Here is a 26,936-nt window from a genome sequence, read left to right as displayed (position 1 = left end):
GCTCTCAACAGCGCAGCCCCGGACCACCCCCACAACCCGCTCACCCCCGCGCGACGTGCGAGGAGGAAGGGACAGCGTTGCTATGGCTATCGCGCCTTATACGTCACTTTCGCGAGCCGGAAGTGACTCCCGCGCCGGAAGTAATCCCGCGCCGGAAGTGACCCCGGGGTGGGTGAAAGATGGCGGCGGCGAAGCGCAGCGTTCTCTCATCTTTGGCTGTGTACGCCGAGGACTCGGACCCAGAGTCGGACAGCGAGGCCGGGACCACAGGCAGCGATGGGGGAGCGGCTACGGGTGAGGGCGGGGTGTCAGAGGCAGGGTCTCCTTCTCGGGGCACGGCCTGGCGCTGCCCCTCCGCGAGGGAACGGCCCCACTCGCCGCTTCCTTCATCCCTCTGCCCCTCAGTGAGTTAACGGCCCTGCTTGCTGCCCCCTCCTCTTTCGTTACCTTTGTCTTTTTCCTTTCCCCTTCAGGAGAAAAAGGAGGTTTGGTCTCAGTTGGCTATGGCGATGACGACTTCACCCGCTTGGACGGGGATGAGGACGGGTATGAAGAAGAGGATGATGAGAACAGCAGGCAGTCAGTAAGTAGCTCTCTGCCCCCGGAACTTGCCCTGACCCCCCTAATGCATTGCAGGGGCTCTTCTCTCTCCAAAGAAAGCCTCTGGGTGGCAACCTATGATGGAACCTTGAATGTTTGACTCCTGGTTTGGGATTCGTCGCTTCCCAAATGCTTCTATCCATTTTGTTTTCAAGTAGAAAGCATTTGCCTTGAAGCCCACCAGTAGCTTGGCACAGGTTCTGTTGTTTGTCTCCAACTGTGATGCTGCTGTTTGACTTAGCAGGTAAAAGGCTGGTTAGTGTGAGTCAACAGCCACACTGAATGAAAACTGTTCTTCAGGTGTAGCTGGTGTATGAGAACTCTGTAGGAGGAACACAGTGTGGCGTGGTCAGCTACGGAGTAAATGGGATAAACTTCTCTGTCTGATCTTTTGTGTATAATTTGGCCCACTCAATCCATCAGGCTATCTTGGTGTAATCCTGTCCTGTCTGGGTGTGAGTGACTTCTGTTTGTCATAGGCTCATGCCACATGCATAACTGGTGCCTTGCGGGTCAGGGTGGTCAGCTCCCAGCCTGTGGGGGCAGCTGTAATGCAGACAGGGATGTGCAGCCCTGTCCTCTGTAGGAGCAAAACAATGAGGTTTGAGGCGGGGGGAAGGAGGCTCTTGTCTCCTTTCTTTCTCATCAACCTTTTGCATACCACCACGTTAAGAACCTGTTGTCTTGTTCCTGTACCCTGTAGCCAAAGCTGGAGCTGTGTTGCTGTAACCTTTCCACCTCCAAATCTGCTTTGTCTGCATTAGACCAGTCTTGCATGAGATGCTCACTCCTTCTGTTTTCCCAGGCAGCAGATAAGAACTCTGCTGGACTCCTGTTCCTGGTTTTGGTTTTGTCGTGTTGTAAGAACCAGGAAGGTGCAAGCAACAGAGTTCAGGGTCTGCGCTTGGCTTAGCAAAGCTGCTTTACTGTTTTAGAGGTTCTTCTGTTTATATCCCAAACTCCTAAACCCTCCTGTGATGAGTTCTCTGTAGTTGAAAGGAAGCATTAGGTGGGATCTGGGCACTTGTTTGGATCAGGTGTGTTTGGTTAGTACTGGCGAAGGGCACTGTCAGTGGAGCAGCCTTCATGGCATGCACCTGGAAGGTGCAGGTTGCTGTTCCAGCAGTGGCAATTGATCCAGTCACTCAGGTGCCGGCCCATGGATCCTGCACACATTGGGCTCGGGGTGTCCTGGGCTTTGATCCAAACAACTCTGTGCTTGTGTTTATGATCTGCCATAATCATGAGTGAAAAGCTCCTGTTGTTTCAAGGCAATTCTTGGCAATGCTGTGTTGTTTGTTGATCATGCTTAATCCTGGCAGACCTCCTATGTTAGAGGCATTGGGGCCTGTTTCAGTTACCTCTCTGTAACATGAGTGATTCAACCCACCGCTGCTTTGTGGAAAATGATTTTTGTCTTTTAGAAAGGTGAGGCTGTAAAGGGAAGAGGATTCTTGTCTGATAAACACCCAGTTACTTGGTGCTATGGTCCTTTTCCAGTTATAAACTTACTGTTATTAAACTTGGGTGGTTAACTCTGAGTTATTTGCATAAATGCGTCTTTCAGGGAGGTGAGCTGGAGAGTAACTGAAGTGAGGGATTTTGATGTCTCACTTCGGTGGGCTGACCTGTTGATTCAGGCAATTAAAACTCACTGCCATCATTGTCTGGTCGGTCTGTAGCTAGCCTTGCCAGAAGGTACTCGTGTGTGAATACACCAAGGTAGACATTTTGTTAAAACTCTTTCCTTTCAAGTGCACACCATCATCTCACTTTTGGGCTTGTTTTTCTTTTTGAAGCTGAAACACCAAACTCTTGGGGCCAAAGTTGAAATTTGTGGTAGAGTCTGGAGGAAAAAGTGTTCTGCTGAGTTGTGTGAGCATGAAAAACATTTTCTGCTCCTCAAACTTGTTTTGAGCCCAGAGTGTGTGTTTGTGTCTGGCAGCACAAGGAGTGCTGGGATGCCAGGGTAGTGGACCAGCATCTTTGCCCGCCAGCTGGGACTGAAACTGGAGCTCACTTCTCACGTGGTGTAGAGTTCTACATGAGGCAGAGTTCAGCGTTTTCAGCTCTCACAGGGCAGGAGTTTGTCCCGTTCTTTAGTTTATTTCTGCATAGAAATAAAAACTGAGTGGAGTGTGATACCTAAAGCAGTGAAATATTCCTGTGGTTCCCTTCTGTGCAAACATGTTCCGTCATCTGCCAACAAAGCTATGGGGGGCACTGCACAGATAACAAAGATGGGGTGTCAGCTGGCATCACCAGATCTTTGGGCCTTGGTGCCAGGCCAGACCATCACCAAGGCTGCGTGTGTGGTTGGGTGGCAGCTGGCCGTGTGTCTGCTCTGTGTGCTGGTTTGTGCGTGGGACTGCAATAAGTCTGGCAAACGCTGCTTTTCCTGTGAATACGGCTCCATGAGGGCACATGCAAAATGCCTCCTGCCAGCTGGAGGGGACAGAATTATCTATTGGTAAATGCTTTTCTCCCTGTTCTGTTGCTTCTTATTGTCAAGTACTAGAGCTGCACAGGTTTTGTGGGGGACATCTGCTACTGAGGGATGCTTTTCCCTAAAATCCCAACCCAAACAAATGCTCCTTTCCCTGACTGTAGGAATTGATTTTGTGAGTGGGTGGGGCAAAACTGACTGCGTGGAAAGGGTCTCGAGCTGCTTCCGGGCTGTGAACACCAGCTTTTTCTGTAAGTGCAGTGACTTTCCAAGCCTGCTCTTTAAGCTTAATCCTGTAAATTCTTGTCTTGTAGGAAGAGGACGATTCAGAGACTGAAAAACCTGAGGCTGGTGACCCAAAGGTATTTGAAGTGTGGTGTGGTGGGGGGCGGGAAGTGCAATATGAGAGGAATAAGTCTTAACAGCATGGTGTGGTGTTTGTTTGTCATCTTTTCTAGCTAGTTTGATACTTTCCTCTTGTAGCTGTAACGTGTTTTTGTGACTAGTTCTGGCTTCTGCCAAAGGCAGTTACCCACTTAGGCCACGGCTGAGTCACCACCCAGGTGAGGCTTTAAAAAAAAAAATAATAAATAAATAAGAGAAAGGGAAAGTGTAATTCCTGCCATCCGCGCATGGTATGAAAGATGAGGATTTGAGGAGGATAGCGGGAAGGCAGATCAGAGATTCAGCAGTTTTGGATTTCCATGTCATCCTTAGCAGACATCTCTCCATACATGAGTGGAAAAGGCAGCAGCCTGCTCTGGCTTTTGGGGTTTTTGAATTCTCATGGAGCAGCTGCCCGGTGCTGCGGAAAGGCAGAAGCACAGCTCTGCTGTGTAGCACACCATGAGCCTGCCCTGTGCCAGACTGGGACAGAGAAGGCCACTCCCTTATGCGCTCTATGGGGCATGGATGGCGTCGCACTGACTGTGCTCTTAAGGTGTCCACTCAAGACTGGGGAGATGGAACATCACTGCAAAAGTGTTTTTATGTGGAGCAGCTGCAAATATTTCCTATCTCCCTTTCCCACCAAGTGGCAGTGTTCTCCTCATTGCTCTGAGCTTGCAGTGTCCATGACAACCAGTGAGTAAGAGCTGCAGTTACTGTAAGACCAGAGTGTGGCTAAACACGAGGCACTTGATGAGAACTTGCCGACACTTTTGGATAACTTTAATTTGTGTTGTTCCAGCCGAGTGCTGTAGCTGTTCCTGCTCTATTGGTTTCACTGTAAGACATCAACAGACCTGGAAACACGTTTAAATAGACATCACAGGCTCTATATATGCAGTGAGAGCCTCTCCACAGTCTGAGTCTGACTACTCAGGAGGTATATCTTGTAAAATGGATGAATAAGATAAAGCCATAACGATTCGTCCGTTAGTCACAGACTTCTCAAGCCCTGAATATGCATTCAGCATTGTTTTAGTGTTTGCCTCATTGCATGTATGGTGAATGAGCTATTTTGAGGTTGGTCTTGAATAACCAACCAGGACACTTGAGCCAGGTTGTGTGGAGGAGTTCCTGTGCTGCTGGCGCATCCTGTGCTCTGACCTCATTCTGCGTTTAGACAACACCAGGCACAAAACCTCCGAAGGTTCAGTTGTGGGCATTAACTGAGGAGATAAAGTGAGAGGTGATAAAGTGAGAGGTGATGTGAAAACTGTCTGGTGAGGAGAATGGGATTTGGAGCCTGCCCAAAGAGCCCCAAAGAGAGATGCTTTCCTACCTCACTCTGCGGTGTTTGTATTTATCTCAGGTTCCCTGATTCCAGGGAGCATGTCCTTGTTGGTCTTGATCAACTACCTGGAAGTGTTCTTCCAGAGTAGACTTCTCCATTGCTGAGCACCTGTGAAGCAGTACCACACGCTGTGTGCTTGCAGCAGGAAGCAGAATCCTTCTCCCTAAACAGCGAAGTCCATGCCTAGATCCTGTAACTGCATTGTAAAGTACTGCAGGAACTCATGGAAAATGGGATTCAAATCTAGGTAAAATTAATTGCTTTTTCCAACTTCTCTTCTGGCAAAGGCATGGTGTTGAAGGTGGAATCTTACAGCCTGGACAGGTTCTTTGTGTCTTTTCCTCAGTTACTGGAGGCGTGGGTACAAAACAAAGGACGCTGTGGCAATGGGTGTGCAGTTTGGTGTTCTGCTGGCATTGTTTGGAATGTGGAGAGTTAAGAGCCTGTGCCGGTGCAAGCGGCCTGGGCTCCTGCCAGCACTGGCTCTGGTTATAGACTTGGGGCAGTAATGGGATACCAGCCTGCAGAGCTCCCGAATGCCCCTGCCCTGCAGGAGGGAGGAAAATGAGCCTGCGGTGATATGTTGACCTTGTGCTCTGGTCTCACCTGGGGGGTCCTGTACGTCACAGCACAGGGGTGGCTGGGTAACAGGCTGTAGGCACTGGTCAAGGACGGAGCCCAGCCCTGCCGCTTGGCTTGCCCGAGTTTCCACCGTGGGAAATCATTAACTCTTGAGCCTTGACTGTGCAATCAGGACTGCCAGTGCAGGAAAGCCAATAAACATTGCCCCTCCCTTGGCAAGTGGATGCCTGACACACAGTACCAGGTTTTCACAGCAGGTGGCTGCTTTGTTTTCCTTTTCTGGTTTTGTGTTAAGGGTCCCTTCTGCATCCCTGCGGCACCATTTGTAGAGGCGGCAAGACTGGGATCTAGCAGGAGGCTGTCACGTGTTCAGAGGAATACCGTGTCTCTAAGCATGTCCAAGTGCCACCTCTTGATAATCATCAACTCTTTGTGTCACTGTTCTCAATCCAGCATACCCATGCTGGCTGCGCCGTGATGCGTAGGTGTGCACTTCCATAGAGGCTTTTGATTGCGGTATTTATCCTGCCTGCCCATTAACCTGTTTGTTTCACTACCAAAATTATCTTGATTTAAAGTGGTGAGTGCTGAGAACCAGTAGCTGAGTATGTGTGCAGTAATGTAGTACCTGTAATTAACTCTTGTTTTGGTAAGGCGTGTCTTTTTTTTTTTTTCTTTTTTAATTCAATATACATTTATCAAGCCAGATTCCCCAAAGATGTCTGGACTTATTGGGTAGCTCTCGCCTCAACTGCGACTGTTTTCCTCTGAAGAGGAGAAAAAATGCATTTGGGAAAAGCCCTGCTGTTCTGTTTAGGCATTCTGCTGTGGAAAAAGAGCTGCCATTCATAAACTTTAGAAGAGGAGTTTGAATCTCCAGTGGTGGCAAAGTACAAAGGTTGCTTAGGAAGTGTCACTTTTCCACAGCTAAAAGCATCAAGGGCTAATCTTAAAAATTCTGCTTAGGATGCATTAAAGGCCGTTTGCCTGAAGAACTTTTACTAAAACTGCTGTTCTCCCAGAACCCTCCATGATGGCAGCCATGGCTCTGTGTTAGTCTTCTCACAGTGCCTGGACCTGGAAGGATGTAAATGTTTTTCCAGTGTGTGGTAGAAAGGCTCATCAGAACCAAAGCCCTCTCCTTATGTTCTATTTTTCCTGTCTCTTCCCTCAGCTTTTAGAGGTTTTCTGTGTCCGTTTGGCCTCTGGTGGGAGAACAGGCAAAGGAGCAGCTGTCTGTTAACAGCAGCCTTGTGCTGGGTGTGTTTGTGCTGTGTGCCTCCTGTACACACTTCGAAAGTGTGAGCTGTGCGGTTCCCAGGGCTGGGATTAAGGTCAGGGCTCTGGTGGTTTGTTTCCCACTGATACCTTTGCCTGAGAGCACAGCTTGGAGGTGCCACTGATAAGCACTGTAGTCTGGGATCTGGCTTTGTCTCTTCTGGCTTTCTTTTAGTGAAATTGTGCAAAGTGCTGCCTGTGCTTCCAGCTCGAGATAAGTTTTCTTTGTTTCAGGTGTGTAGTTTTCCAGCGCTCACTCAGGGAGCCAGAGTTGGGTGGTTTAGTGGTCAGCATTCCATGTGGAGAGCCTTTAGGTGAAGCAGAGTTAACTCAGGTTCTAACACTACCCTCTTGCTGTTACAGCGAGTACTCTGACACCAAAACTGCTGATGCCTGGTTCCCTTCTTTAATGAGGTGGTTGACCTTACTTACTGCCTGAGAATATTGGTGGCGGTTGAATCACTTTGCATGCAGGAAACAAAACAGTGTTCAGCATCTTTGATTGTTTTGCCTCTTTGCTCCATGTTCTTGTGTGTCTCCAGCTCTGTCTGCCTGAGGGGGAGTGGGATCACAGCATTGCTGGTCTCTGAAGCTGGCTCACCTACTTCGGGGCTGCTGGCTTCAGTCCAGCTCCTTGTGAGCTGTTTGGAGGATGAGACACATCCATGGACATGCTTGCTCCTTCCTCCCCGCCAGGCATACATGCTGCGGCAGACTTCTCGCTCCCTGCAGCACTAAATACCACAGATTACTGACACAGGTGTGGCTGCCTTTCTCCAAAGGAAGAGCCAGGCTTTCTCTGTTTGTCTTTAAACTTGAAGAAAAGTCCTTTCTGGAGCCACTTCCCCTTGCAAATTTCCCCTGATAAAGGTCTGAGTTCTTCAAGTCCAGTTCTGCTGTTGCAGTTATTTCCGCCTGCCATGCTGAAATGGGCTGTTGTGAATTCGCATGCCAGTGCGTGTTGGTGAGTCTGAACAGTCAGCACAGAGGGAGGATTGCCTTAATTACCAAAAAATCTGAAAACAGCTGCTCCTGGGTACAGAAGGACCAAAATCTGCAAAAACTCTACGAGTTCCATTCATGGAGGAGCATTTATTCCAGTGAACATCCTTGCTTGAACACGTTGCTGCTGCTCCAAGCTGAGAAGAATTTTTATTACAATGCGCTACGGACGAAAGCTTGTGCAAGTTGATTTTGCCAGCTCTCCTGAGCCTTTCCTTTGCTGCTGTGAGGCTGAAGATTTCTCACTGCCCAGCTGCACCACATGCTTGCTTCTGCATTGCTACAACCTGTAAAAAAATAAACCAATATAAAGCAGCTTGGCATCTCAGGCCCTATCAGGTAGTGCTGATGTTTCACCTCTGAACCTCTATTTCCCTGTGGGAAGCAAAAGTGACTTGCAAGCAGAATTTATGGCATCTGCAGGACAAGGCACCTGTTGGCAGAGCAGGGTAGCTTCAGGTGGAGGCTGCAGGAGCTGCGCACTCGAAGCATGGCAGCCGTCAGCAGCTGCTGTGCTCCCTGGGCTGTGCGATCTCCTGTGCAGGCTGCCCTGCACCCTTTACAACGCTGCGCCATGCCCAGTGTCCGTGCTGTAGGGAGGACATGCTCCGTAGTCTTGTGAAGGACGTGCACAGGGTGATGTGCGGATGTGAAACTGGGGGGGGCTCAGCACTAGTGGCAGAGAACAAGGGCAAGGAGGCAGCGAGGCGGTGCCTTTGGGACCAGGGTGCCGTCGCCAGGCGGGTGTTATTAACTGTGCCTCCATTGGGACATCAAGAGTCCTGGCACACGGTTCCCTGGCTGGAAATTCCTTTAAACAAATTATCTTTGTCAAATGTTGAGATCATTTGTGTCAGGTGAACAGAATCAGGTTTCAAAGCAGCTATCTAAAGGATTCTGTTCTATGAATGCTTCTCTTCTAAAGTGCTTTCTTGCTAAAATGTTTTGCCAGGTCTTGGTTGGGATTTTTAAATTAAGTTGAAATGAAATGTAGGTAGATTTTTAGACTTAATTTAACTTAAAATGTCAGAGGCAGTGTCAGCTACACACATGCTTTGTTTTGCTCAAGGAGTATCTCGGGAGCTAACTCTTTCCCTTTTTGTCTGTGACAGTGGTATCCCACAATAGGTAGGTTTGTGCAGGCTGTGCTCGTGTGCCACTGCAGGCTGGATATATCAGGTTTACCTAAAGGTGGTTTATTTGCGAGCTGCTGTGCTTCTCTTGGTATCTGAATCATGGTCCCTACAGATTTTTCTTAGCTGAATTCCTTATCCTATACTGGGCACTTTGCCTGGAGCTGTGTGTCAGAGCTGGCAAACAGGATACGGCTGTAGGAAATGGGCTGGTTTCGAGCTTTCTCTTGGGATTCTCCTCTCTCACGATACAAGAAAAAAAGCGAGAGGTGGAGGAATAAAAGCTCTGCTTCTGTTACCTGGCGTTCTCTGCCCCATACTCTGAGCACATTGACATGCGCTGTTTGCTGCCCTCAGCCAGGAGCATACCAGCATCAGGCACAGGTCTGTTGAGCAAGAACTGAAATACTTCTTGTCACATGCTTTTAATGTCAAATGAGAAGTTCCTGGTGTTCTCTTCCCACAAGCACTTCTGGTGTTTGTGGAAAAGCAAGAACATAATGGCTGGCACATTCCTTTAAAAAGGAAAAGAAAAAGCAAAACAAGGAAAAGGAAATAAAAAGAGCACCTGATTCCAGGTTCGGAGGGGCCTTTCTCTTGCTGCCCCACACGAACATCTCTCCTGCTTGCTCTGGCAGAGCCATCTTACTTGTCAGCTCGGATAACTGTTCTAACAGCATGTGCTAAGTTATAGAGTTTCCTTCCACCACACTCAGCCAAGCAAGGTTGTCGGTGTGTCAGGGCTACAGGAGAGAGTCTGCACTGTGGAGAGCAGGGGAAGGTACAAAACCTGACTGCTGGTGCCTGCTCAGCCAAGAGAAACCCCCTGTAAGGGCAATTGCAGCAGTGGGTCTGTTGGCTGCTGAGGATGGGCTGCACGGAAAAATCCGCTGCATCAATGTCTTCAAACTAACCCACCAGCCTGAAAATGGTGTGAGCGGTCTGTACAGCTTGTGGCTGCTGGCTTGAGTTGGTGTTAAATTTCTTTATGTGCGAGCTGTGAGGTGAAATAGTTGGGGAGAGAAGAAATTCTTCAGAACAACAGCAGTGCCTGAAGAAAAGAGTGCAGCTTCCTACCTGCTTTTTTTAATATCAGCTGTAGGTCCATGGGAAAATGAAGTTGTAGGGCAACACTGGCTGCAAGTCTGCGAGCATGGCTGAGTTGTCGCATATCTGGCATCAACTTCTCAATTTTTTACAATTTGCATCTTATTTAAAGGAATTGGTTTCTGGTTTTGTATCTTTTCTGACTTCCTGTTCAGCTGTTAATCCTTGCAGGTGGAAGCACATGTGCACCAGTACACGACTGCTGGTGTAAGAAACTGATGGGTGAATTTGTACCTTTTGGCAACAGCTAAAGCCAACAGTTACATCCAATGTGTGCTTTGTATTGCATTTATGGATCTTGTTTCAGGAAGGATTTAGCAAGCATTGTTGTAATTCAGTCCATTCTTTCCGTTAAATAAAGCTGTTCTGGGCAAGCTTTTCCAAACCTGAATTCATCAGTCTCAGATTCATATTGTTTTTGCTTCCTTCCTTTAATCTGTGTTCCACGCTGCAAGGATTGTGTTTGGTTGTTTTTCTTTTTCGTGGAACCTGAGTGGAGACTGGTTTTTATGTAACTAGCTGGGAACAGTGTCACTGAAGGGATAGTCTGTGTGTCACTGCGGCAAGGTGAAACTTCAGCTGAGATGCAGCAATTTCCTTATGTGTGTATACAAGCACAGGTTCAGCTTGCAGCTCTCCCCTACCTGACTGATAGATGAGGACTGACCCATCCAGCCGGGCTCGTACCGGTCAGGCTCTTGGAGGTGATGTCGTCGTGTCCAGGGCTTCTCCATCTCGTTCAGTTTTAAATTGGATTAGATCCGCAGGAAATAGGTGGGTTGTTTTTTTTAAAATGCTGTCTTTTCTAATTAGTCTGTGGCACTCTGTGTGTCCTGAACTCAAGTTAGCCTGAGGGAGTACAGGGCAGTTCTCCTTGGATGATGACTCCACTGGAGGTGTTAAAACTGTCCTGAAGTTCTGGATTTTTCAGTAGATGATCAGAGGTTCAAACAGGACTTCAGAAACCTTGCACTGCCAACCTGTACTGCTGTGGTCAGGCTGTTGGTACTTGCCTCGCCACAGTGCTAGACGGGACTGAGCAGATACAAACAGGCACTGTGGGAGGAGCCGCTCATCCCTTTGTTTTCTGAAGGTGTTTAAGAGGCTTGAAAGCAGTCCGACTTAATGAAAAGCTGTGTTGATGTCTTCAGCTCGTTAATGACAGAGCAGTGGGTGTAGGTACTCAGTAATTCACCAGTAAGCAGAATTCATGTCCTCTGGGCAGCGAGGTGTGATATTGCTGGTGAACTGTTTTCTTTTTCTTGGTGTGGCTCCAGGGTTGCTGAGGCCTCAGCTGTGGCCCGAGGACGTGGAGATGAGACTTGGGGAAAGGGGTGTGGGTTATCAGGCCAGGCAGATGCAGTGGCAGCCCAACAGGACTGTCTTTGTTTCACCTGTTATAAACGGGGAGGCTTGGGCTGTGGATCTAGGATTAAAGGGTACACATTTTTGTTTTATTTTTTTCTCCTTGCTCTGCTCTTTCCAAAGAGCCTGGGAGAAGAGGCAATCATGCACAAGTGCCTTGGCTTAGAGGGGCTGGAGCTGTTGCACCACAGCCTGATTCACAGCAGGGCCTGGGCCCTTGCCAGCCAGGAGATGTGTGTTCCTTCTTTTTCTTTCTCTCTAAAATAGCTTTAGCTGTGTATTTTTCTGCTCCCAGTGCAATTATGGAGGAACAGTGCTTTTTTTTCCCCATGAATGGCTGTTCAGAGTGCCCTGTAGCAGTAAATGCCACGCAAGGAATTTGTGTTTCTGCTTCCAAGGGCTTTGGCTTCTCTGGAACTTGGTGGGTTTTCCCAATGAATTTGGCACAGCTTGTTCCCAGGTCTGGCCTGGTGACCTGCTGTCCCCTCACCGCGTGCATCTCTCACCTGGCTGGAAATCGAGTGAAGGAGGGAGTTAGAGTGTGGTTACCAAGCAGCAAGGAGGCAGCATTATGGCTCTGTCAAGTTGGATGAATAGCTTCAGTGTTTGGAGGCACTGAGGAATTTTGGGCACACAGTCCAGTGAGTCACAAAAGGTCTTTTTAGGAGGGAGCGGGGGGAGAGGGCAGTGCTGGGATGCAGCTGATGCTGTTTCAGAGGCTTCATTTGTGCTGAACTTGATGCCATTTGTGGCTCTCCTGGGGTCTCTCAGATGTACCAGAATATTTCAGCATTGGTCTCAGTGTGCTGAAAGCCCATTTGGGAGTGTCCTGTCCTACAGAAGTGTGTTTAGGAGTGTCCTGTCGTACCGAACACCTCCTGCCCAGCAGCCTCTGGTGCACACATCTGCTGTGATCCCGCAACCACCACTGCCTGAATTTCTGTTGCTGTGACTGAGATGGGGCTTAACTGTGTTGGAGATCCCCAAACAGAGCATGACGAGTCCATGGAGGCTGCACTTGAGTTTCTAGTAGAGCAGATTGGCTGTGTCACTCCTGGACGGTAGCAGCCAAGAGAGGATTGACAGTGGGAGCGTTCTTCCAAGATGGCAAGATGAGATCCGTATCGCCACCATGCTCCCTGGCATTCTGGTTTGTAGAATATCTGCCAAAGGCCTGGCTGGCACAGTTCTGGAAGGGAATTTTGGCACCGCTGAACCCCTGCAGCCCAGGACCCTGCAGAACCCTGGGTGCCTATGGGGCGGCCACTTGGATGCTGCCTCTGGGAGTGATTTGGCTGTTTTCAAGTTGTTCTGGGGAGCATGTCCTGCTGACCCCGTGTAGAGAACTGCGGGTAGCACAGGCCTGTGGTAGACATTCCCGGGGCTTACAGTGCTTCCCGTGGGCTGGATTCAGCTTGTATTTAGCTCATTATGATCCAAAACATTGGCTCATGGCTGGTGCCAAGGGCCAGTCACTGAAAATGAAGGATCTGTGTTGAGGAAAGGCTTCAAGTACGGCAGCTTTTGTGGAACTCAAAGGGAGCTGAGTGTCCAGGACTGGTGGAAACAAAGCCTTAATTCTTGCATTAAATTTAGACACTGTCTCTGAAAGGAAATGGAGCATCCTTTTAGGCTCTGCCTTCCCATGGTACAAACATTGCCCTGTTCTCTAATAACTTGCATTTCATTCTTTTTGTTTGTCTCAGAAGTAATATGTAAATGTCTAAAGAAATGGACAGTAGAGCTTTTTAGAGTGGAAGCACACCTTGACTAAAATCTGTTTCTTCTCCCTTCCTCCCAGGAATTCTCAGAAGTGGAGAAGAGGGATCCTCAGGAGCTCGTGGGTGAGTTCACTCAGAAGTGTTTATTCACATGTTTTTTCAAACCAGACCTCTTCGGCTGCCCCTCCTGCAACATACATCTTTACTCTGTCCTGACCCAAAGCTGAGCTTTGGGTTATTGCCTATAGTGTTTTATCTCAGTGGAACACTTTCAGTGAAGTCCTCCCTTGGGAGAAAGGAGCCATGCCTAAAAATGCTCTCATGTATTACACTATAATATGTTTTTGTAAAGGGCAGTGTGGTGTTTTTCTAGATGCGCTTAAAAGCAGCAAAGCAGGAGCTTTGTCCAGATACCTCTGAGAGCTGGTCTGACCAGGAATGATGACAAACTCTGTTCTGTAACCCAAAACCTTATCAGAAACATCCCCACTTAAATGTAATCCATGCAGGGATTTACAGCTGCTCTGCTGACATAGTGTGACGTAGGTTTTCTAACGGTTACTGAAATGTACGTGGGTTTTGTGACATCTTGCTTATTGCATCATTATTTGATTTGGAAAGTCCAGGGTCACCATCTTGAAGCAGCTTGGCTTCTGCAGAGCCATACAGAAAGTGTAGTTTTTGTTGAAGCTCTGGCTGTCTCCAACTGGCCCTTTGTTCTGAGGTTGCTAACACAGCTGTGTGGTAGCATGTAATAATGCCATAAAAAAAATAATGAGTTTAGAAGTTGCTTCATTATCTGTCAAGTCAGCCATAAAATGCTCAGACATGACATTTCAGCAATTTAGGGTAAAAGTAAAGAATAATATCAGAAAAGCAGCAGCCCTTCTGTTCTCTACATATGAGTGAAACTCTGCCAGTGGAGAGCAGTGTAGTCACGAGTCCTCTCAGTCAAGGCATGAGGCTCACTTTGTTAGTGTTCTTTTCCCCAGTGACTGCACTGTCCACGGCAGGTTAGATGGTTCCATCTCATGTCTCAGGGTAGCGCGGACTCGCATGCAGGCTGAAAAGCTGCACAGAGGGCACTTCCCTCAGCGTCACACGCTGGTAAGCAGATGATGGTGTTGAGTTTGAGACCTGCGTTAAGTTTTGCAATGTATCTTTAATATCCTTTCCCAACAGCAGCACATAGAGCCGCATATAGGCTGGTGTTGTGCGGAGCCAGGTCATTGAGGGGCAGGATACTTGCTGTGCTGGATTCTGTAGGTCTTTGCATTAGACATATCTTATCCAGTGGAGAAGGAACTGTTGCAGGAACCTTATGGCTAGTGTAATGTTAGAACCACTCCCTTTCTAGAAACCTGGAGTCTTAAAGCCAGAATTCTTGAATGGAAAAAGGTGCAGAATTTTCTGACACAAAGCAAGTAACTTCTCCAGTCTGTACATCTCTAGCTTCGCCTGATATCATACGCGATACTCAAAGTCTTTCTTAGACAGTTTTCCTCAGCTGCTTTTTACATTGGAAGCTTGTGGGCCTCCCCTCCTCAGAAGATAACCTGTATGTTGTCCAGCGTCACCTTTATAAAGTTTGTGGTTATGGAGCTGCTTAAGCACAGCATAAATGTAGGGTCTCGTGAAAAGCAACGATCCTATTTTGTCTCCCTTGGATGCATGCTGATGTTTGCGTGCCTTCTGGTGGTCTCATGGTTGGAGCCAGCTGAGAGCCATCTTCCCTGCTCATGGCTCTTCCAGCTTCTAGCTGGATTCCCTGATCTGCTTGGTGCATGCTAGGTAAGTACTGAAGCTGACAGAAAGAAAGCAGCAGGGATGAGCAGCTGGGAAGGGCATGGCCCTGACTTATGCTGAAGTAGCAATCACATAATCAAAGCCTGAATTTGGCAGGGGGTTTCCAGCAGGAACTGCCTTGTGCTTGAAGAGGAAGTACTGTGAAGCTTATTTTGACAGTTTCTGCATCAGTGCTGTCCTTTGGGGGTTTTGTGCCACTCTGAATAGTGCACAGTGCTGGCACATGTTGTATTTGCTGTTCCTTGCAGCCTTGCAGAATAATACTTTAAGGATGCAGTTTTTTGGCCTGGAGTTCTTTGCAGCATGGTTGTTTACCTTCTGGACTGTAGGAAATATTCTCTCCAGCCCTAAGAATATCCAAGCACAAAGTCAGTGTTCATAAAGGCAGAACATATGGCTGAGTTGCAGGTCTCTCGCATTTCTCAGCGCACAGAGCAGAAAAGGAACTAGCGTCCTTCCATGGATGGGTGACTCACTGGCACATTGTTGCCTCCAGTTCTGCCCTCCGATTTGGCTGTTCTGGTGCCAGGAAAGCAGCAACCTACACAGCCTGGTTTATGCCAAGCAGACTTGATTAGAGTGCCAAGGAATGCAGTTGTAGAGGTCAAGCACAAACGGGTCTGCCTATCTCCAGGGGGGAGCCATGCCGCTGTGGTCACCCTTTCTAGGTCTCTGCTTGGTTTTTGCGTAGTGTGACCTTCATAGACAGCCTGGCGTCTGATGCTGCCCGAAACACCCTGTGGCTACTTAATATGCAGCACACAAATGAACCTTGAAAGGGAGAGAAGGTCCGAGTGCTGCCTAGGGGCCTGTTATTCACCAAGTGCGCAAGGCAGAGTGCTTTTCCACTCCTCAGCTGATACACACTCTATGTCCAGCTACAGCCAGCTCTCTGGTCTTTTGGTTTTCTCTGCACTAGGAAAATACATGTGCCCACCTGTAGGAAGCGAAGCTCCCCTCTGCCCCCTGTCCACATCTCCAGCATAGCCTTTGGACTGGGAGCCATCCTTTCCTTCAGGAAGGGACTTGAGTGCACAGAGGTGCTGAGGCACCTCTCTTCTGCTCTGTGCAGTGTGTCCATATTGCTGGATACACTGGACAAATAGCCTCTCCACCTGACGCTGAAGCAGGTTAAATGTAGGTTTTCCAGTTGATTATCTGCCTCACCAAGGTCTGGCAAGCAAATATCCTGTGCTGGCTACTGAGGTGCTGAATCTTTGCTTGGTGCACCCTCATAGCTGCCTGTGCTTTGGGCTCAGAGCCCAGGGGCAGTCAAACGCCTCTGCCTCGCTGCAGCTCATGCACTGGCTGCACAGACAGCTACAAGCAGGTATTGCTTGTGGTGATGAGGTGTTATCCTTTAGGTCAGCTCAAGGAAGGAGGAATCATAGAATCACCAGGTTGGAAAGGACCCACCGGATCATTGAGTCCAACCATTCCTAACACTCCCTAAACCATGCCCCTAAGCACTTCATCCACCCGTTCCTTAAACTCCTCCAGGGAAGGTGACTCGACCCCCTCCCTGGGCAGCCTGTTCCAGTGCCCAATGACTCTTTCCATGAAAAATTTTTTTCTGATATCCAGCCTGAACCTCCCCTGGTGGACCTTCAGGCCATTCCCCCTTGTCCTATCCTCTGTCACTCGGGAGAAGAGGCCAGCTCCCTCTTCTCCACAACCTCCTTTCAGGTAGTTGTGGAGAGTAATAATGTCTCCTCTCAGCCTTCTCTTCTCCAGGCTAAACAACCCCAGCTCTCTCAGCCGCTCCTCGTAAGACTTGTTCTCCAGCCCCCTCACCAGCTTCATTGCTCTTCTCTGGACATGCTCCAGAGCCTCAACATCCTTCTTGTGGTGAGGGGCCCAGAACTGAACACAGTATTCGAGGTGCGGTCTCACCAGTGCCGAGTATAGAGGGAGAATAACCTCCCTGGACCTGTTGGTCACACAGTTTCCGATACAAGCCAAGATGCCATTGGCCTTCTTGGCCACCTGGGCACACTGCTGGTTCATGTTCAGTTGGCTGTCAACAATTACCCCCAGGTCCTTCTCTTCCATGCAGCTCTCCAGCCTCTCTTCCCCCAGTTTGTAGCACTGCATAGGGTTGTTGTGCCCCAAGTGCAGGACCCGGCATTTGGCCTTGTTGAACCTCATCCCATTGGTCTCGGCCCAGCAGTCCAGCCTGTTAAGTTCCCTTTGCAGAGCCTCCCTACCCTCCAGCAGATCCACACTTCCACCCAGCTTAGTGTCATCTGCAAACTTGCTAAGGGTGCACTCAATGCCTTCATCCAGGTCATTGATAAAGGCATTGAACAGGGCTGGACCCAGTACGGAGCCCTGAGGAACCCCACTTGTGACTGGCCTCCAGCTGGAGTGAACTCCATTAACCACCACTCTCTGGGCCCGGCCATCCAACCAGTTTTCAACCCAGGAGAGCGTGCACCTGTCCAGTCCAGAGGCAGACAGTTTCTGAAGCAGAATGCTGTGAGAAACTGTGTCAAAGGCTTTACTGAAGTCCAAGAAGACTACATCCACAGCTTTCCCTCATCCAGTAGTTGAGTCACTTTTTCATAGAAGGCCATCAGGTTAGTTTGGCAATATCTGCCCTTCATAAACCCGTGTTGACTGGGCCTAATCACTCAGTTCTCTTGCATGTGCTTCATGATAGCACTCAACATTACCTGTTCCATGACTTTCCCCGGCACTGGGGTCAGACTGACAGGCCTGTAGTTCCCTGCAACCCTTCTTGTAGATGGGATGTATGAACTGGGCAGCAGTGCTATGTCCTGCTGCTCCTGCTTTCTTGAATTCCCATCCAAGTCACGATGTCAGCTTTACGGCCCTTGTGCTTTACCTGGGCTGATATAGGGACAATATTTACTTATCGTGAGTCCAAATCCGGGTGCGCCTGCAGTGATTAATCGTGCCAACAGACAACTTCCTGTGGTCGCTGCATGGAGATATGCAGGCTATGGGCCAGCAAATCACAGGCCCAGTTAGAGACTGTGGCCATGGCGCTACCGTGACTCATATCAAAGTAAAACTTCGATCTTGGCTGAAACAACAGGATGCAAAGAGCAGTTGGGTGTATCCTGTGAGGACACACCTTGCTGCTAGTTGTCTGTCTGCATTTACCACTGCACAGACAGCAGAAAGCGGTGACTGGGACTTGGAAAATGCCATATCTTTTATACAGGAGCATGTGGCCATGTATGCAAGTTCCAGGCTTATTTTGGTTAGTGATCCCAGCTGCCCATTCCTCTAGGAAAGGAGCTGGTGGGAAGAGGCCATGGAATCGATCATTCATTATCTGTTTGGGGAGGAAGCTTGAGGACTGCTCCAGGGCATGGGTAATTTGTGCTTCCTTACTATAAAGGAGCCCTACGGGGTTAAACTCATCCTTTTCTTCCTAATAATGTGGCATCTCAGACTGGCTGAAATGTGATGAGATGACTGAGTAATGTTGAATGTCTGTGCTCAGCCTGTGAGGTGCACGTAGCCTCAGCGCTGACTTGGCCTTCAGCTGCGTGTGGCTGTGGTGGGGCTGCGCAAAGGTATTTCAGTTCCAGTTCTATAAGCCATGAAGAGATGCCTTCCCTCGTGAGTATAACGTTGATAAATGGTTGTTGTCACATGGCTCAAACAAAAGAGGAAATGAGCACCAAAACCTGAAAAGTGGATGTGTCAATGTACGTCATCCCACTGGGAGCTCTGGTTCTGCCCCAATGCTATTTCTGTTCCAAGGGAGATTTGGATGGACTGCTGAATGTACCCTTCTAGAGTTGTGCCTCCTTTGCTGGCCAGACAGAGTTCTTGCCCATAGTTCCCCTTCCCAGAAAAGTTTTGTTTCTTTGTGGCTCTCCTGGTGATCTGCAGAGATGAGGAGTCTCTGGGGTGTCCAGCCTGGAGCTAAGCTTGAGTTTTGGTTGGGTTTTTTTAGGTCCTGTTTTTGCCTTATGAAGTCCGTATTTGTTGACCTTTTTTCTTTCTTATTATTTCTGCTGATGCTGTGAATCTCTTAAGCCATTAATCAGCTTTCACCTTTGCCGGAAAACTGTCTGTTATGCACACTTATGTCTGTTTACTCCTTTCTCTCTGGGTTCCCGAAACTCTGGTTCAAGTACAGGTTCCCCATTCCACCAGCAGCTGGAACTGATAACAAACATCTGCCTTGTTGTTGGCGTTCCCTGGTTCGCCTGCCTTTCTGTCAGGGCTCTGGCAAGCCTTCCTTCTTCCAGAGAGGCACCAATGGTAAATGCCAAAGGACGCTTTTTGTTCATTACTCGTGACTGCTGAAGAATTTAACCCTCAGCAACATCTTGATCAAACAGAACAAGTGGTCGCCTGCCAGGTTTGCTTCTCCAAAGGATATTGTTCTTGTGCTGTACAATTTGACAAAGGAAATGGAAACTGCAGTAGCACTGAACACGGATGGTGTTGGTTATCTGTAACTTCAGCTATCTGAGGCTCTGTGCCGGGAGGCGGGAGCACGCACTATATTCAAACTCTGTGCCTGTCCTTTGGGCCTTTCTGGACTTTAGTCAAAGGAGCTGAACTGGAGCATGCTGCAATGTAGACGTCGTAGGCACCGTTTGCTGAGGGGTGTGTCCCGAAGGAGCTGCAAATGGGAATGGTGTGACTGCTGCGCTGTGGTTGGGTCTCTTATACACTACAGACCTCAACTTTGGGATGTGTTTCCTGTACAAACTATGATTGGAAGCAATCCTAGCTCCTTCAGCGTGGCACAAGTCTCTGCTCCAAGGCTTGACTAGAAAACTGCCTGGGTTTCCCACAGCTGAATGGGAAGGCGGCAAGCAGTAGGGGGGAAACGAGACAGCTGCTTTGGCTGATAACTCTGTAAACTAATCTGCACAGGGCAGGCAGGTACTCTGATAATACATCCCAATGCAGACAGCAACATCAGCCTGGCATCTGCGCTGTCTATCCTCAGCCCTACAGAACAGGTTGTTCTTTCTAGCAGCAGTCTGACTTGGTAAGGAAAGATCAAAGGGCCCGTTAAGGATGAAATGTAATTTCACGTGGTTAACTCCTGCCAGCCTTGGGAGGGGCTGCTCCCTTCTTGGACCATTTTGATTCATGTAGGTAGGTCTTGAAATAAGTAGGATGCAAAGTGCTCACTTCCCCAGAAAGGGCAATGAGCCAGGCTGAGGAGGATCACGGGATCGATGTAAAGCAAACACAGTTGGATTCTTTATGAGAGTATCCTTGCATGAGTTTTGTCAGAGACTGCGGGCTATCTGAGCTATTCTGAGCAGGACTTTACAATGCACATAGAAGACCTGGAGTGGCGGGGGCCTTGGTGTGTGGTGTGCAGTGCAGGGGTTTAGAGATATGTTCCACGAAGCAACCTTTGCTTCTCTGCAAATCCTTTGCCGTTGAGAATCTTGCCAACAGTCACATCCTCTGCCAGTGATCCAGCCTTCAGGTTACTCCTTCTTGCTTATCACTCTGCAAACACCATGAGTACAGTTGACAGCATTCCCGTTACTTGCCCATTGTTTCTCAGTGCCAGAGCAGCACTAGCGAGGACATAAAACATATTTAATTACTTGCATGGCTTAAATTCCCTTCAGTATTGCCAGATCTCACGCCTGGTTTGCTCTCTGCAGCTTCTTTTTCAGAGAGAGTGCGGAACATGTCTCCAGACGAGATCAAAATACCCCCAGAGCCTCCAGGCCGATGTTCTAACCAATTGCAGGTTGGTATAAGTCAACTTCCACTTTATTTTTTTGAAAAGCTTGCATTTCAGTGGGGAGGGGGATGTCTGAGGACTCTGCTCGCAAGCCAAAGATCCCACATTAAAGCTGGGTTTCACCTTGCCGAGTTCATGCACATGCTGTGTAAATGCTTTAGGCTTTGCAGCAATTCTAGTTTAGGAATATCAAAGCAGCTGAAAGCTGATTTCCAGTCTCTTAGGCTTTAACACGGCTCTCAGTCCCACCAGCGACACAGAAGCGATGTTCTCTTGGAAGGCTGTTCTCCTCTTACCTCAGCAGATTCAGCTCAAGAGGAAAAAACGAATCATTGTTTTTTTCTGTACAGACCTGAGAATCCCCAAACTGGAATAGTTGAGGCAGCATTGACTGGATGCCTTTTCCACCTACGTATCTCGGGATGATAAACATTTAGAGGGGAGGCTGGTAACTTAGAGGCAGCAAAGGAAAACAAATGCATGTTTTCTCTGGTGCACACCCAAGTAATTGCAGTTACCAACTCTGCATTAACTGTCTGCTCCGCTCTCCCCCTCCTGATGGGGCAAATGAAAGAGCAGAGGCTGCTGGTTTATGCTGTCCATTTGAGTTTTAACCGCAAGCACCAGCCCAGTAGAAATAACAAGTAAGGAATCGCTCATGGAATGCTCCATAAAGTAAGCTACCAATGTGCAGTGGTGATTCAGAATGGCTCACCATCCGGATCATGCTTCCTTCTCTGCACTCTATACCTGCACATACCCATTCCTCCTCTTGTGCTTCAGGGGGATTTTACTGTCCTGATATCGGTGGGTTGGAGTGCACTAGATCTGAAGAACGCATAGAGATTGGGAAAGCAGGCAGAATAAAGTGGATTCCCTTCCCCTTTGACAGCAGTTTGCTGTGATGAAACAGAAGCCTTCAAAGATCAATTCCCTTACACATCCAGACAATCTGTGATGATACTTTCAGACCTCAGAGGAGGGAGCACTTGTCCCAGTCAGCCTGCCTGGCCGTAGGGGAGAAATGGGATCCTATCTTCAAGCAAGGTCACTGGTTCAGTCAGCTCATTTCCACATGTCAGGTGGTGTGCTCCTCCTTTTCATGGTGGCTCATCCTACAATCTTTCTCCCTTAGGATAAAATTCAAAAGCTCTACGAGAGGAAAATAAAAGAGGGCATGGATATGAACTACATCATTCAGAGGAAAAAGGAGTTCCGCAACCCTAGGTGAGCTACCTTTCTTACCTGTGTGACCAAAGCACTACACAGCAAATTCCAAGAGTTTTTCCTCTTTGTCGGAGTTGTAGCAGAGCAGGATCCTGCTTACAGAATGAGGACAGTGTCATTTGAGTGTAACTGGAACAGTTAACGCTTTTTATGTTCTGTGAGGCAGCAGCTGGAGTTGGTGGGTCAGTTGGATTTTTAGCATACAGGCTTTGGGCGAAATGTCTTAGAAGAGGTGTCTGTTCTGGGAGCTGGGTGGTGAATTTGAGGGAAGTGGGAAATAATAGGTTAATGGCTTGCCAAGCATAGGATCCCAGGTTCTGCTTTTACTCTTGCAGTGTGAAGAGGTGACAGCCTCTTTCTACTAACGAATCCAAAGTGTTTCCATTTACTTGTGGCTCCCTGGCTGTGTTCTGACCATCCGTCTTGCCTTTGCAGCATCTATGAGAAGCTGATCCAGTTCTGTTCGATTGATGAGCTCGGTACCAATTACCCAAAGGTGAGGAGTGATGCTTCTGACTGGCCAGGGAGTGAGTAAAAGAGAACACAGGGGTGCAAGATCTCGCCTCAGGCTTTCCTTGAGCCCGCTTGTTTAGAGGTCTTTTAAGGGAACTTCAGCCTGATCCTCTGCATCAAAAAGAGTGTTTATGTGGTACTGGGCCTCGGTGCCTCCAGCTTTGCTATAAAGGTTCTACACAAAAGCTGCTCAAGTGTGTAGACAGACAGTGAACTCCTGGGGAGAAAGAAGCTGAGCAGCAGAAAAATGTATCTTATCCCAGCATCATTGGGCTTCAGAGCTGCTTCTTCATTCACAATAAAACCTCATCCTATCAAAGAAGGTCTGATCTGATCTATGTGTCACTGAGACACAAGAAGAAATCAGTAATGAAGATCATCAGTGAAAAGAGATAAACAAAATCCTGTTCAAAATTGTTGTGTATATGTGGAAATACCCCTAATTGGACTTACCTTTTCTTCTTTAGGACATGTTTGATCCTCATGGCTGGTCAGAAGATTCTTACTATGAGGCACTAGGTAATTCAGGAAGTCGTCTTTTTGTCCTAACTTCACTCTTTGTGTTTTGCAGTTAATTAACAGCACTGGAGCCTTCAATTCCTTCATAAATGAGAAGTCATCCCATGCTGTTCTTTCACTGCTTCTTTCTGATTGGATATGCCTGAATGTTACTGTCGCTTCATCAGTCAGGAAAGCGCTTTTATTTGAATTGGTTCTTCAACATTTTTACCTCTTATATCATTAATTTAGGGCAGTGATGCTTTGATGAAAAAGCAGCAGTTGGTTTCATGGCAGTTTGATTTTCTATACCCAATTTGAAGTTTTCGGTTGTTTATGATGGGAAGTCTGTGACCAAGAGGGAATTATGGGGTTTTATGCTCCTAATACTTCTTGTAACTTCTGATCTTCCTCAGCTAAAGCCCAGAAGATAGAAATGGACAAATTGGAGAAGGCTAAGAAGGAGCGCACAAAGGTAGTGATTCAAAACAAAGAGACAAGGAGCCAGGATTTCTGTTTGCTTCCCAGCTGAATTTCATTTGGTTGCTTTGCTGTTCCTTATGAACTGTGCTTTACACTCTTACTGTTTTGATTTTCTTAGTTCTGTCCTTTTTTGCATGTGTTTTCTTATCAGCACTGATCAGGTTGTTTACCCATCCTTATAGGTCCGTTTCTCTAGGCTCTTTATTCCACTGGATTTCCTTCTTGTCAGTATTTTTAAACCTGAGCTCTTACAGGGGTATTCAGTAAGCCAGACACAGACAAGACACTGCATAAAGAACATTTTTTTCTCCATTTGCCTGATGGCATGGCTTAGTTACAGCTTAATTTCCTCACCCTCTCTCACTGCTAGGCAGTGTCTGCTTTCTGTTCTCTGTCATACTGCCTTCTTGCATCTGATTTCCAGAAATATTGGGCCTGTTCTAACTTTACCTGGCTTTGTTGCAGAATGTGTATTCTTAGGTACCCCTAAAAAGAAAAGAAACTGATTTGGAAAGATTTTTGTTCCTGTCCTTCAGTGATGTTGCCTTTAAGCTAGGGATTGGCACTAGAAAGCCGCTTAACGTTAGCGATTGCCATCTAACCTTGCAGAGGGCTCCTTCCACGTTCAGTACGAGGAGGTATTTGTTCTTGCAGTGCATGCTATGTCTTGCTGCTTGTTTTGGGTTATGCACAGTAACCCAGGTATCTGATTGCATCCTTGCCCATGTCTGCAGTTTTGAAAATATGAGACTGTTGTAGCTGTAGTTGCTGGGCTTCCGTCTGTGATGCAGTCAGGGTAAATTGTGCAGGCAGAGACTTGTCCTGCATGTTTCTTAAAGGAAAAAGAACAGCGATTTCTAACTGTACATTCTTTAATGACCAGGTTCTGTCCTTTCTGAGTGGTATCAAGTTTGAAGGAAAAACAAAACCCCACAGGTTTTTATTGCAGCTGACTTAGGAGCTGGGTGCAGAAATCCTTAATGATCCTGTACGCGCTGGCCTGAGGTCTGCATTGTTCTTCCTGCATGACAGTCAGCTTGGAGGCCAGTGTCTCACATGACGTTAAAGCTGTTCTTTAAAAACACAGAGGAGCGATGTGGGTTAAAAAAAGACTGCATGTATGAACGTTTCATTTTTATTTTCCTGCCTTTCTCCTGTGTGTCTCCCTTCACAGATTGAATTTGTGACCGGCACTAAAAAGGGCACAACAACAAGTGCCACTTCTACAACTACCACAACAGCCAGTACCACTGTGGGAGGTAAGGAACAGTTGTGATTGTACCTGTTAAGCTGCAGTAGTGCTGGGATTGGTGCTTCCTGGGAAACCCTGAAGGCTCCCTGTTGTGTGTATATAGTGCAAGAAAGCGTTCCTTCCTGGAGCTGATGGCCTGGCTTTTCTCTTGCTGCTGTATCCCATGGCTGTCCTTCTGGAATGAAAGCTTAGGGCACAGGTTGGTAGTGAGGAGGTTTATTAATGGGTCAAGGAGTCTCCTGATGTCTCGTTGCAGAGTGTTCTCGGGGCTGATATACATTAAGAGATTCAGAAAGATTTAAAACATTCTCCTGCCTCTTAAACTGCAAGGAAGGGAGAAAAAGCCCTGGTGGCTGACTGTGTCCTATGCCTGTACCTGAGCAACTGAGAGACAGATGCTCTGTTAAAACTACACATGCTCTGGGGCAGAGACAGAGAGGGAACCTGTCTGCCTTTGGCTGGAGTTCAGGTGTAGAGTTTTACCGTGTTGGCTGGGGTTTGAAGCTGTCTTTCCTCCTTGGCATTTACTGCTGAAATGAACACGAGAGTTGCCCAGTCCAGCAGGGGTACATTAACAGTTGACAAGACAGGGTTTTATGAAGGGATAGGTGACCTCTAACATAAAGCTAATCCTCATCTGCTTGATCTAATTAAATTCACAGATGCCCAGAAGAGGAAGAGCAAGTGGGACTCAGCCATCCCTGTTACAACGATAGCTCAGCCCACCATCCTCACCACTACTGCAACACTGCCAGGCGTTGTCACAGTGACAACCAGTGCCAGTGGATCCAAAACTACAGTCATATCTGCTGTCGGCACCATCGTGAAAAAGGCAAAGCAGTGACTGTTGTGCTGGGTCTGGATTTTGAGACTTAATTGTCATTGAAGCCATTGTTCTTGAAAGGGAGCGGTAGCTTTTGCCTTTGGTAAAAGATGACAAGATTCTTTGATACAGACCACAGTTCTCTTTTGAAAGAACCGGGGCAGGAGCAGGCACGCCAGCTGTGTGCCCACAGGAATGGACCTCTGCCGAAAATGCCTCTGCCTTTTCCTGCTGCGTGAAGAACCAGTCTGTGTGTTGTGCTGGAGGAACGCGGTACCTGGACTCAGCCCGTAAATGTTAGCTTATTAAATTACTGCATTGAGTTCTTGAAAGTCTGGTTTAAGGTGGGGGAAAAAAAGGCAAGTAGTGAAGGACTGTATCACCCTTGTGTGTTCCAGGTCCTTCTCCAAGCCTGCCCGCAGCGATGTGTGCCGCTCTCTCTCCCTCCCTCCCTCCCTCCTTCCCTCCCTCCCTCCCTCTCTCCCTTCCACTAACTCAGTCCAGGACTGTTGGTCAGTGTCTGTCTCCAAATGTGCGTCAGGGACTCAAGGCGATCCATGTCTCTGACTTCAGACTCATGCCTTGTTAAGTCCTGACGTCTGTGCCTGTCTGTGTGTCTATGTAGGCCTTCGTGACCACGCGTTGCACAGCTGAACAATTGCAGAAGCTGTGCTGGAACAGTCGTTACCGCCTTGCAGGACAGAGATTGCTATGCAGACCCCATAAACTGTGGAGGTTGGATTTGTGAACTCATTTGCAAAGATCAATCTGTCTTTGCCGTGGAATTCAATGGGACAGCAGATAGGCAGAGGAGAACGTATGATCTTGGTTGTGACGTTGTCCATCCTTGTACTGGATAGTGATGTTCTTTGAGATGCACACGTGGCTGTTACTGCTTGCTCCGCTGTTGTGAACAAATATTTTCAGTTGAAAATTTTATTGTATAAATCTTACTGTGTAGCAAAGAATTATTATAAAAATGGAAAAGTCCTTAACAAAGCCCTGGCGTCATTCATGTGTTGGTGTTTCTCACCTGGGCGAGGAAGAATCAGCATCGGTTTGTGATGCTTTGAGTTACAGGTGCTGTTAGGTGAGGATGCAGCAATGCCATGAGGATGGGGGTGGCAGGAAGGTGTTTTCCCATGGTGGATTCTTTTAAATCTCAAACGTAGAAGGGGAGTGAGTTGAGGCATTGAACTGATCTTGACTGGAGTTCCTCTTGCTGCAGAGGATGTTCTGAAATAGTTGGTAACTCAGCTGTTCTTAATGCAAATACTTCAACTCTGTTCCCACATCTTGAACTTCTCCAGAAGTCACCACCTAGCGCCAGTGCCTGGGTCTCTCCTAAAACCTTCATCAGTGGAGGCTACTCTCCTAGAAAGGAGCTCAGCAGCCAGTGAAGTGGTGTGGTTGTTGCTTTGAGGTGGGTGGGATAAATGGAAAAGATGATGAGCCATTTATAGGAACTGACTCTTTCGCTTAACGTCTCATGAGTCCTTGTCAAGGTGCATCAGAAGCGGTCACTCTGTCTCCTGAAAGGCAGAAAACCCTTGCAGATGTAGTCTTCTTCAGCCCATTTACACTTCCATGATAGGAAACTCCTTCCTGACTCTTGCTTCTGCCGGGTTCCTTACTTTCTCAAGTGATTTGGAAAG

General features: G+C 47.9%; 2 protein-coding genes across 3 annotated transcripts in view; one reads left to right on the top strand and one right to left on the bottom strand.

Moving 5' to 3' along the window:
* Positions 1-173, bottom strand: part of RECQL5 (RecQ like helicase 5) — a 35,491-nt gene extending 35,318 nt beyond the window's left edge. The window contains exon 1 of the mRNA XM_009564049.2: positions 45-173. The gene's annotated coding sequence lies outside the window, so the exon portion shown is untranslated. The remainder of the gene's footprint in view (positions 1-44) is intronic.
* On the top strand, positions 138-26,285 carry SAP30BP (SAP30 binding protein). Of its 2 annotated transcripts, XM_009563965.2 has the most exons (11): positions 138-294; positions 474-583; positions 3,361-3,408; positions 13,053-13,095; positions 20,403-20,491; positions 21,621-21,712; positions 22,148-22,208; positions 22,693-22,744; positions 23,140-23,198; positions 24,381-24,465; positions 25,121-26,284. In XM_009563965.2, exons 1-11 carry the CDS (start codon positions 180-182, stop codon positions 25,300-25,302), a joined length of 936 nt encoding a protein of 311 aa, XP_009562260.1. In that variant the 5' UTR covers positions 138-179; the 3' UTR covers positions 25,303-26,284. The 2 variants fall into 2 exon arrangements, with proteins under 2 accessions (XP_009562260.1, XP_053939617.1); XM_054083642.1 differs by lacking the exon at positions 3,361-3,408 and having other exon boundaries at positions 25,121-26,285.
* The last annotated feature ends 651 nt before the right edge of the window (positions 26,286-26,936 follow it).

The sequence above is a fragment of the Cuculus canorus genome, chromosome 18, assembly GCF_017976375.1.
Source record: "Cuculus canorus isolate bCucCan1 chromosome 18, bCucCan1.pri, whole genome shotgun sequence".
NCBI classification, from domain to species: domain Eukaryota; kingdom Metazoa; phylum Chordata; class Aves; order Cuculiformes; family Cuculidae; genus Cuculus; species Cuculus canorus.
Note: the sequence above shows the minus strand (reverse complement) of the source record. Positions and strands in the feature narration are given on the sequence as shown.